This window comes from Oncorhynchus keta, chromosome 28, assembly GCF_023373465.1.
Source record: "Oncorhynchus keta strain PuntledgeMale-10-30-2019 chromosome 28, Oket_V2, whole genome shotgun sequence".
Lineage (NCBI taxonomy): Eukaryota > Metazoa > Chordata > Actinopteri > Salmoniformes > Salmonidae > Oncorhynchus > Oncorhynchus keta.
Window position 1 is genome coordinate 47,002,956 of NC_068448.1, and position 12,339 is coordinate 47,015,294.

At 47.7% G+C, this 12,339-nt stretch overlaps 1 protein-coding gene across 1 annotated transcript in view; it reads left to right on the top strand.

The window, feature by feature from the left end:
• The window catches only part of LOC118361505 (collectin-12-like), a 54,740-nt gene extending 43,184 nt beyond the window's left edge, over nt 1–11,556 (top strand). Inside the window, exons 4-10 of the mRNA XM_035741497.2 lie at nt 7,977–8,063; nt 8,286–9,329; nt 9,438–9,926; nt 10,056–10,192; nt 10,291–10,400; nt 10,569–10,714; nt 10,864–11,556. Coding sequence (XP_035597390.1) covers nt 7,977–8,063; nt 8,286–9,329; nt 9,438–9,926; nt 10,056–10,192; nt 10,291–10,400; nt 10,569–10,714; nt 10,864–10,883 — 2,033 coding nt within the window. The 3' untranslated portion in view covers nt 10,884–11,556. The remainder of the gene's footprint in view (nt 1–7,976; nt 8,064–8,285; nt 9,330–9,437; nt 9,927–10,055; nt 10,193–10,290; nt 10,401–10,568; nt 10,715–10,863) is intronic.
• Nucleotides 11,557–12,339: the final 783 nt, after the last annotated feature.

The window sequence follows — 12,339 nt, forward strand, 5'->3', positions numbered from 1 at the left end:
CACATTTTCATTTCATTTCATTACAGCACAACGGTTTGATTTGTTTGATCGTAGCTAGCTACATAGCTAGCTACATAGCCGTCTGTGTATCAAAGATAATTGTGTAGTCTAGAGCGATTTTCTAGGTTAGCTAGCCAGCTATTGTCGTTCTTTTAACGCAACGTAACGTAATCAACACTGCTAGCTAGCCAGCTAGCCCCCGAATAGCAGCACTGTAGAAACTATTACACTCAACGGAACAACTTGATTAGTGTAGTGTCAACAACGAAGCCACTGCCAGCTAGCCTACAAATTCAACAACGCAGCCACTGCCAGCTAGCCTACTTCAGCAGTACTGTATCATTTTAATCATTTTAGTCAATAAGATTCTTGCTACGTAAGCTTAACTTTCTGAACATTCGAGACGTGTAGTCCACTTGTCATTCCAATCTCCTTGCATTAGCGTAGCCTCTTCTGTAGCCTGTCAACTATGTGTCTGTCTATCCCTGTTCTCTCCTCTCTGCACAGACCATACAAACGCTCCACACCGCATGGCCGCGGCCACCCTAATCTGGTGGTCCCAGCGCGCACGACCCACGTGGAGTTCCAGGTCTCCGGTAGCCTCTGGAACTGCCGATCTGCGGCCAACAAGGCAGAGTTCATCTCAGCCTATGCCTCCCTCCAGTCCCTCGACTTCTTGGCACTGACGGAAACATGGATCACCACAGATAACACTGCTACTCCTACTGCTCTCTCTTCGTCCGCCCACGTGTTCTCGCACACCCCGAGAGCTTCTGGTCAGCGGGGTGGTGGCACCGGGATCCTCATCTCTCCCAAGTGGCCATTCTCTCTTTCTCCCCTTACCCATCTGTCTATCGCCTCCTTTGAATTTCATGCTGTCACAGTTACCAGCCCTTTCAAGCTTAACATCCTTATCATTTATCGCCCTCCAGGTCCCCTCGGAGAGTTCATCAATGAGCTTGATGCCTTGATAAGCTCCTTTCCTGAGGACGGCTCACCTCTCACAGTTCTGGGCGACTTTAACCTCCCCACGTCTACCTTTGACTCATTCCTCTCTGCCTCCTTTCCACTCCTCTCCTCTTTTGACCTCACCCTTTCACTTCCCCCCTACTCACAAGGCAGGCAATACGCTCGACCTCATCTTTACTAGATGCTGTTCTTCCACTAACCTCATTGCAACTCCCCTCCAAGTCTCCGACCACTACCTTGTATCCTTTTCCCTCTCGCTCTCATCCAACACTTCCCACACTGCCCCTACTCGGATGGTATCGCGCCGTCCCAACCTTCGCTCTCTCTCCCCCGCTACTCTCTCCTCTTCCATCCTATCATCTCTTCCCTCTGCTCAAACCTTCTCCAACCTATCTCCTGATTCTGCCTCCTCAACCCTCCTCTCCTCCCTTTCTGCATCCTTTGACTCTCTATGTCCCCTATCCTCCAGGCCGGCTCGGTCCTCCCCTCCCGCTCCGTGGCTCGACGACTCATTGCGAGCTCACAGAACAGGGCTCCGGGCAGCCGATCGGAAATGGAGGAAAACTCGCCTCCCTGCGGACCTGGGATCCTTTCACTCCCTCCTCTGTCTCTGCTGCTAAAGCCACTTTCTACCACTCTAAATTCCAAGCATCTGCCTCTAACTCTAGGAAGCTCTTTGCCACCTTCTCCTCCCTCCTGAATCCTCCTCCCCCTCCCCCCCCTCCTCCCTCTCTGCAGATGACTTCGTCAACCATTTTGAAAAGAAGGTCGACGACATCCGATCCTCGTTTGCTAAGTCAAACGACACCGCTGGTTCTGCTCACACTGCCCTACCCTGTGCTCTGACCTCTTTCTCCCCTCTCTCTCCAGATGAAATCTTGCGTCTTGTGACGGCCGGCCGCCCAACAACCTGCCCGCTTGACCCTATCCCCTCCTCTCTTCTCCAGACCATTTCCGGAGACCTTCTCCCTTACCTCACCTCGCTCATCAACTCATCCCTGACCGCTGGCTACGTCCCTTCCGTCTTCAAGAGAGCGATAGTTGCACCCCTTCTGAAAAAACCTACACTCGATCCCTCCGATGTCAACAACTACAGACCAGTATCCCTTCTTTCTTTTCTCTCCAAAACTCTTGAACGTGCCGTCCTTGGCCAGCTCTAACGCTATCTCTCTCAGAATGACCTTCTTGATCCAAATCAGTCAGGTTTCAAGACTAGTCATTCAACTGAGACTGCTCTTCTCTGTATCACGGAGGTGCTCCCGCACCGCTAAAGCTAACTCTCAATTCAATTCAATTCAATTCAAGGGCTTTATTGGCATGGGAAACATGTGTTAACATTGCCAAAGCAAGTGAGGTAGACAACATACAAAGTGAATATATAAAGTGAAAAACTCTCTCTCCTCTGCTCTCATCCTTCTAGACCTATCGGCTGCCTTCGATACTGTGAACCATCAGATCCTCCTCTCCGCCCTCTCCGAGTTGGGCATCTCCAGCGCGGCCCACGCTTGGATTGCGTCCTACCTGACAGGTCGCTCCTACCAGGTGGCGTGGCGAGAATCTGTCTCCTCACCACGCGCTCTCACCACTGGTGTCCCCCAGGGCTCTGTTCTAGGCCCTCTCCTATTCTCGCTATACACCAAGTCACTTGGCTCTGTCATAACCTCACATGGTCGCTCCTATCATTGCTATGCAGACGACACACAATTAATCTTCTCCTTTCCCCCTTCTGATGACCAGGTGGCGAATCGCATCTCTGCATGTCTGGCAGACATATCAGTGTGGATGAGGGATCACCACCTCAAGCTGAACCTCGGCAAGACGGAGCTGCTCTTCCTCCCGGGGAAGGACTGCCCGTTCCATGATCTCGCCATCACGGTTGACAACTCCATTGTGTCCTCCTCCCAGAGCGCTAAGAACCTTGGCGTGATCCTGGACAACACCCTGTCGTTCTCAACTAACATCAAGGCGGTGGCCCGTTCCTGTAGGTTCATGCTCTACAACATCCGCAGAGTACGACCCTGCCTCACACAGGAAGCGGCGCAGGTCCTAATCCAGGCACTTGTCATCTCCCGTCTGGATTACTGCAACTCGCTGTTGGCTGGGCTCCCTGCCTGTGCCATTAAACCCCTACAACTCATCCAGAACGCCGCAGCCCGTCTGGTGTTCAACCTTCCCAAGTTCTCTCACGTCACCCCGCTCCTCCGCTCTCTCCACTGGCTTCCAGTTGAAGCTCGCATCCGCTACAAGACCATGGTGCTTGCCTACGGAGCTGTGAGGGGAACGGCACCTCAGTACCTCCAGGCTCTGATCAGGCCCTACACCCAAACAAGGGCACTGCGTTCATCCACCTCTGGCCTGCTCGCCTCCCTACCACTGAGGAAGTACAGTTCCCGCTCAGCCCAGTCAAAACTGTTCGCTGCTCTGGCCCCCAATGGTGGAACAAACTCCCTCACGACGCCAGGGCAGCGGAGTCAATCACCACCTTCCGGAGACACCTGAAACCCCACCTCTTTAAGGAATACCTAGGATAGGATAAATTAATCCTTCTCACCCCCCTTAAAAGATTTAGATGCACTATTGTAAAGTGGCTGTTCCACTGGATGTCATAAGGTGAATGCACCAATTTGTAAGTCGCTCTGGATAAGAGCGTCTGCTAAATGACTTAAATGTAATGTAATGTAATGCATGCGTATGCGTCTATCAACACAGTATTAAAGATATTTAAATATATATTTATGATAAAATGGATTCCAACCACGAAGAGCATCCGTGTGTGTGTGTGTGTACTCTCCCTGTGATTCTCCAGCGTTCTGCTAAACCATGTAAAGCATGACTGTCGTTCCAGAGTTTTTAGGATGCTAATTGTTGCATAACTTGGAAGAGTTTCCCAAAGTTGTGTTTTTAATCCAGTGTTCTGCATTAACGTCTATTTGAATCCAACATCTAGACAGAGAGGAAGTAATACATTAGTACAGAGAGCATCACACCGAAGTGATTAAAGTTTAACAGAGAGGATGAGTGCAATTAAAAACATGTCCCTATGTCCCCCAGACATAGAAAGAAGTCAAAACAAAGAACATATAAAGTGTGTGTGTGTGTGTGTGTGTGTGTGTGTGTGTGTGTGTGTGTGTGTGTGTGTGTGTGTGTGTGTGTGTGTGTGTGTGTGTGTGTGTGTGTGTGTGTGTGTGTGTGTGTGTATCTTTCTCTCTATAACAATTACAATGTGCAGTAGGTGTACCGTTTGGTCTGCTGACCTGAGCTGAATGTGTCTTTTGTGCTCTGTGTGGTACAGTAGTTTGTGGTGTCTGGAAATGTGTCTCGTTTAGTTTGCAGTGGAACGTTTCATTTCAGACTGGCCATGCCTCTTCACTCTGAGCTAATACTACTCTTCCAATCGAGAGGGAATTTTTCTAGTTCATATGTTTTATTTTTTTTGAGAGAGAGTATTTGGGGGGCGGATAGTCATCTATGAGGGTAAACATTTGAAACATATTTCCACCATGAAAAGGCTACTGTCCATCCGTAGTGGCATTTGTTTTCTGTATACAGGCAACTTGAGTTTCCCAAAACTTTAGGACGTCGACTGTACAAAACCATTTTCCATCAGAATTATATTCTCTGTTTCTGGATACATCTCTTTGAATGGTAGGGAGTGTTGTTTTGATTCCTTGTTTCCTGTACTGGAAAGAGAGGGATGGTGGGAGAATTAGACGTTCAGTGAGTGTATGTAGTAAACGGTTTCTCAAACATGTGGAAGCACTTACTCCGGCGTTCCACACACACTACTACACACGTCTATGAGGCTACCCATACCAGGCCCATATTCAGAAAGCGTCTCAGAGTAGGAATGCTGATCTCGGATCAGATTTGCCTTAAATCATTATGAACAAGATCAGCACTGCTACTCTCAGCCGCTTTGTGAATATGGACCCCGGTCAACGCTATCAGCTACAGTAGGAGCGATTCTAACACAGGACACTCACCTGAAACATATTCCATCTAAATGTACAGACTGTACTGTTGAGATGAATTCCCTGCTGTGCATGCAAGCGAATATGGCACACATTTTTGTTTGCCATAATTACAGATGGAACACATGCAAGTCATTAAAAGCTTGCATGAAACTTCTGGGTTTCTATTTTCAGATGGCATTTTTTTCTATTGTTTGTTGACAATGAGAAAAGTACACTCATCCTCGGCGGTTTGAAGAATGTTTCTCTGTCTCTCGTCTCTCATTTCCAGTCAAAGTTGCCTTTCATTGTCAGTTAGACGTTCTATCATCACTAGTCTTCCTTAATTACGGGGCCCTCTTCTATGTTGATGTGGCTATCACAACGTTTAACTTGCAATGTTGAAGCATATTTATTTTTTCCTTTATTACAACTGTGCCGTAGAAACATGTAAGATTCAGTCGTTATTTTAGCATGTAAAGCTTTTTGGGGCAAACTTTTTTTAGATCCAAAGCCACTACACAACACAACACCAAACAATAAATGAATTGGACTATAACAGTGACAAACGGCGCCCACAAACTGTTAAGGGCCTACATAAAGCTGTCCCAACAGCAGAGTCCCAACAACAGTCCTAACATCTTACCACTGATAACCTGGTTATCAGGTTTAGCAGTTCAACGAAACAGTTCATTGAGCCTCATTTACTGCCTTTAAAAAAAACATATCTTATATGGCTGACTAGCTGAAACCAATGTGGTTTCTACCAAATTATTAGGGTGAGGCACATGGTCTACTAACAGCTTACTACACAACATACACTTAGTATTATTTTCTTGGCTACAAGTATATATGCAGTATCACCCTGCCATATTACATAATTTATGCAGCAGCATACAAGATATTTTTGGACTCACCTTGTTGTTCTGTGCTCACTTAAACTGGAAGGTGGCACGACGGTCCTTCTTTTGGGCTCTAGAAAGAGGACCGAAATCACTACTTGAAATGTCGGAACTGAGATTTCCCAGTTCCGAGCATGGCCAATATATTCAAACTTTTCTGGCCCATGGCGTTACCCTTTTTTTTGTAATATCCAATTGGTAGTTACAATCTTGTTTTATCGTTGCAACTCTCCTACGGACTTGGAGAAGGTTGAGAGCCTCACTAGTTCTTGCTTAACCCAGAAGCAAGCCGCATCAATGTGTCAGAGGAAACACGCACCTGGCCCGCCAAAAGGAGTCGCTAGAGCACGATGAGACAAGGACATCTCGCCCGGCCAAACACTTCCCTAACCCAGATGACACTGGGCCAAATGTGCGTCGCCTCATGGGTCTCCCGGTCACAGCCGGCTGTAACACGGCCTGGGATCGAACCCGTGGCTGCAGTGGCGCCTTAGCACTCATTTTTGAATTAGCAATTTCCAACTTGTTGTGTGATGTTTATGTCCAATGGCCGATGAGCACCGATACGTTTTATCTATCATTTCTCTTCATATGACAATGATTGAAAAGGATTTGCCAGTAGATGGTTGACTTCATGCATGAAGACGACTGCTTGTCTAGCTTGCTAGCTAAGATTTTTAAAGTATGATGTTGACATGATCAGTCCAATCAAAGCTACGGTAGATATAACGTGATTTGATGTAATTTTATCTGTGGCCAATGGCCTTGAGCCTTCATGGATGGGCACTTCTAATGTAAGTCTATGGCAGCACCCAGGGGGCTTGAATGTTCGAGCTCTACCCATACATTTTGCAGTCCCCATGAGTGACAGAACACTGAGCCAATTACGGCACAACTAAAGAACATTACCAACCCCGAAGCTCTGTATTTTCCTCTGGCTGCCCCACCACCACAGAATGCACTGAGCTAGGCTGAAACGTCTCCATTTGGAGATGCTTTACTCAAGAAAGCAAAAAAAGAGATTGTGTTTGTTTGCGGCTTTATTAACTCAAAGATTATTATAATATTTGTTTTACATTGTTTGCAAACTGATATGCGATACGTATTAATGCCAAAATAACATGAAAAACAGTCGGGACTCTGCTGGAAAGCTTCCTCACCCCTCACTGTCTGAGACTGGTCTACGGTAGATGTAAAGTACTCTGCAACTACACCTTACACATTGAAAGCTACGAAGATCATAAGCACATACAGCATGACCAGGGAGATACACCCAGTCATAACAGTGGGATCTATCTATCCATGTCCTACCGTGCTCTCAGTCAGAGGGAGGGAATGAGGTGATGCTAAATCTTCTCATCCTGTGTCTTTACGATGATTTGGCCCTAGAATAAAATAGATGATTATACCCATTAAAGGTTGAGCTTGGTGGGGTCTTTGAGCTTGATGGTTTGGTTGGTCTTTACCTGTGGAGGATAGAAATGACAGAAATAGCATGGTGTGCAGTTTTCACCACTGGTTTGAACCCCTGTGGTCTCCAATTAGATGGTTAGAGATGCCTCCATAGCCTGTGGTGGTGGTGGTGGGATGATTCCCAGACACATTCCATAGGAAATGAAGGGTCCTGTCGCCTGTGGGGGCGTAAAGACCCTGCCTGACACAGCGTCTGTTTCCTTAGGGTACACTTTGAACCCCCTGTTTACTGAGGACCCCCACTTGGGTTGCTTCCTGTCCCCCAGGGTCCCCCTGTCTCTGTCCCACTTTGATCATCTCCAGATCCTACTCCCTCTGACCACCCACCCCCTCTGCACTCATCTTCCAGTGTCTTCAGTGTCTCATGCTCAGTCTTCATGGACGCACCAAGTCATTGAGACATTATTGTGTATTACATGACCATTTCCTAATCTTAGAGCTTGTGATTGCTGAGGCAACCATTATTACATACCCACCAGATAAATATACATCTTATATGATATCTTATATATTGTGTCTGAGTGAGCTTTCATAAGTATCCTGTCTGATCCCTTTTGTATAGTTTCAGGCTATTATATCCATCCTTCTCAGACTGTTAATATTATATGGAGCCAACCACTGTGCTGAAGACCTAACCCTGATCTTTTCTGTGTTGTGCTGTGTTGTTTTGTTTGTTTTGCAGTGGTGCAAAAGGTTGACAATGTGTCCGAAGGTATCGAGAGCTATGGGGGGAAGATCATTGCTGTGGAAACAGACTTGAAAAAGCTAGGTGAGTTTCACCCCTACCTACCACATGGTCACAGCAGTATGGAGCATATACGCTAGCCAGTTGACCATACAGTATCCCTTGTACTATGGGTCTATGCATTATCTTGAATATATCAAATGAATCAGAATAGCTGTTTTTTAGAAACATTCATCATTGAGAGAAGTGTAACTTCATCCAACTCTCAGTTATAAAGTCCAAGTCAATTTGATCCCATGTTCCCAGATGACCAGACTGGCGAGAAGTCGGAGAACACCACCACAGAAATCCAGGCCTTTAAGAACAACATCTGGGCTCTGCAGAGGCAGCTGTCCGAGGTGGCTGAAAGGAGCAGTAGTAACCGGGCAGCCCTGGGTCGTCTGCAGGATGCTGGCCAGGACATGCAAGGCAGCCAGGGCTCCATCCAGGGTCTGCTGGATGCCAACACAGCCATGCTGAGGTCCGTCAACGGCACCTTGCGGGCCTATGGCGGCACCATGGAGGGTCTTCAGGACGACACGGCTCGGCTGCAGACGGAGCTCCAGGAGCAGGTTCGGCAGCAGGGCCAGGCCCTGTTCAGCATCGGGAATCTCAACCTCACCCAGGCCCAACAAAGGGGCCTGATCTTGGCTTTGCAGAGGTCAGTGGACGACACCAGCCAGGCAATCCAGAAGATCCGCAATGACTTCCAGAGCATAGAGCAGACGGCCAGGCAGACTAAGTCGGACGCTGATTGGCTGCGGGAGAAGGTGCAGAACCTCCAGGTGCTGGCCTCCAACGCCTCTGTCCTGGCCAAGGCCAACAACGACATTCTGGAGGACGTGGGTTCTCAGCTGGCCTCGCTGTCCGGACAGCTGCAGAACACCTCCAGCCTGGCGGAGAACCACGACCAGACCCTCAGGGAGATCATGGACCAGCAGAGGGACCATGACAACCTCACCTCCTCCAAGTTCGACCAGCTGGAGATACGCCTGGACGAGTCGGAGGGGAGCATCGACCGTGTCACGGGCAACATCAGCTTTACAACCCAACTCCTGGGCGCCATCAATCTCAACCTCAACGAGCTGCGCACCTGCGCTGAAACGGTAGGACGCCACTCCGACTACCTGGCTGACCTGAACTCCACGGTTTTGGACGTGAGGTCGGACACCACCACACTAAGGTTGCAGCAGGACGACCTGGCGGCCCGCCTCGACAAAGAGGTCACCAGCCTCTCCATAGTCATGGAGGAGATGAAACTGGTGGACAGCAAGCATTCACAGCTAATCACCAACTTCACCATTCTCCAGGGTGAGGGCACACACTAAATAGTAGCTTTTTATTTTGTTCACGTAGAAGTGTGTTGTAAACAGTTGAACAGACACGTTTCAAAAGAAAACATAATGTTTCTTGTTTCAGGTCCACCTGGTCCCAGAGGCCCGCGGGGAGACAAAGGACCCCAGGGAGTGGCAGGTCAGGCCGGTCAGAAGGGGGAAAAAGGGGATAAAGGTGGGCCTGGGGTGCAGGGGCTCCGTGGAGAGAAGGGATCTCCAGGACCACTGGGACTAACAGGTTCCAGAGGTCAACAAGGCTCACGGGGCAACCCAGGTTCAAAGGGCTCCCGAGGGTCAGGCGGCAGGGCAGGACCTCCGGGTGCGAAGGGTGAGCCAGGAACGGCTGGGCTCCTTGGGAGAGATGGACAGCCCGGTCCTCAGGGGCCCCAGGGCCCGCCGGGAGACCTAGGACAGGTGGGGCCGGCTGGGGTACAGGGACCCAGGGGAGTGATGGGGCCTGTGGGGGCCCCAGGGCCACCTGGACTACCAGGACATCCTGCCCGACCTGCAGCAGTGCCTTTGGCCTCTGTCTCTCTGAAGAGTGACTCCCCCGCCCCTACAGTGTTGGCCCCAGGTAAGACTCACTCATAATACTCTTTATACACCATTAATATCTTTGTATCACTCTGTCAACACCATCTATGAGTTGACAGGACATGAGTTAATTGGTGATAGTTTGACAATATAACCAAATTAACTTCAGGTTGTCCTCATGAGTGGGTTGGCTTCAGAGACAAATGCTACCACTTCTCCAGGGAGCTGCACAACTTTGACGATGCAAAGAAAAGCTGTGATGCCCAGACTGCGTCAATGGTGATCATTAACGATATCGCTGAACAGGTGACAGTCCTTCTTATAAGCCTTTTGTAATACAATGCACATCTGTTTGAATAGTCATAAAATGAGTGACATTACTGACATCATGTCCCCCCCCCCAGAAATGGCTGCAGAAGCAGACCTCTGGAAAGGGCTACTTCTGGATGGGTCTGACAGATAGGGAGAAGGAGAATGTTTGGCACTGGCTGGATGGAACCGAACCTGCCTTCACGTGAGTATAGTACTTCAGTGACAAGGCTGATCCCTTGTGAGACCTCACATTGACATCAATGTGTGACTGAAGGGAAGGTGTCTGAAGTTAGGTTTCAGTCCTCACTGAATTCGTTTCTATAGTTGGAAGGAATTCAGTGTGTGAGTGCCCTCTGTTGTGTGATTGTAGGAAGTGGAAGCCGGGCCAGCCAGACAACTGGAGCCACGGGCATGAGAGAGGAGAGGACTGCGCAGGCCTCATCCACGAGGGACTGTGGAATGATTTCTTCTGTGAAGATCTCATCAGCTACATCTGTGAGAAAGCCATGGAGAGCTGTGAGTATCCGTCTGTCTGTCTCTTTGTGTGTCTGCTTGTCTGTCTCTGAAGTTTTCTATCCGCATCGGATTCTTCTGTCTAAGTCATAGTTATATTGTTTGCATTAAAAAATATGTGTATAATCTATCAGTAATATCATTTTCTACAGCAAAAACTCCAGGGTTATAGCACCCTCTGGGGAAGAAGAAAAAGAAGCACAGTTGAGTCAGAGGCGGTGTGGTGAGCAGCATTATGTTCCACCCACAAGTGTAACTAGCCCTCTGACACACTTTTGCATGGATATGCTGTATGGAGAGAGACGAGGGACAAACTGCCTGAATCGGGACTAAGGCTGCATTCACTGAGCTTTCCCCCTCTAGTGGCCAGATTCAGCTATCCTCCAAAGTGATTCCAGACCATTACTTCCAGCATTTGCATTCCAACAACATGACAATCAAGAGTTGAGAGGATCCATATTGTTTTTTAAAATAATGACCCAAGTAATTGACTCATAGATTGGTCTCATTGTTTTTAATGCTGTTTTTTTGTACGACTTTAGTCCATTTATATCCGATTATCTGAATGTATATTTTCATATTGCAGTTCTTCTCAATGTAGATCATTATTTCAGCAGTGCCAATGGGAATCACCACAGTGCCCTTTTCACGGTTTAAAGTCTATTTCCACAATGATGTAAGGTGCAAAATGATGCGCAAAAAAAAAGAAGCTAAGAAATGTCGCTGATATGCTATCCTTGAGGAACACCCGTCCTTTCTCAAACCTCAAGAACTGTCTAGCTATATATATATAAAACTATGTTATTATACACATGCATTTGAATAAATGATGTATTTACACACAACAGTCAGAAGGTCTGCTTGGTTGTAAGTCAAGATTGCACAAGTGTACATGTTAGTATTTCTTGACGGTACTGTACTTTGGCTTATGGTGCCTGTATTGTTGTGTGAGTGTGAACTTTCCACAAAGTAGCAATAGTCTGTGGTCACGTTCCAGGCTGACTACATTGCAAACGTTGCATTACATCAACCAATGGTTGCGAGCGACCCCCCCCAAAAAAAAAAAAAAAATGCAGCAGCAGCACACATAGAAATAGGAAGAATAGAACGGGCTTGGAACCTTTAACCCTGGCAATTTGGCTGATGAACTCACGGGTAAACGCGCAATGGCTGCCTGGTATTGTGATGCAATAATTGTCATGGTAATTTATAATGTTCATTCAAATGATGTTAACTGATGTGGCCTCATGCAATGGAATGTCTTTTTTGTAACGTCAGTTGAGTTTGAATCAACAAATCAGAGCACATCCTGCTTCTACTTCCTGCTTTGCACACTCACAATGGCCGCCAGTCCACCCGTTATGCCATCATTGACTTGATTTAGGACACCCGTTCTAGTCATTCTATTTATATGGCAGCACATGTTATCAGGAGTAACGAAGGAGAGGAGAAAATGTGGGTCTAAAACAATGTAATACAAATGTTGTCACTATTCTAATGGTTATAACGGAGACCGTGGTCATTTGGCTGGCCATTACAGCATCCAAACATCCATGACCATCACAACCCTACTGGTCGTGTTCCAGGATGACTACATTGCAGGCGCTGCGTTTACATCAACCAATGCC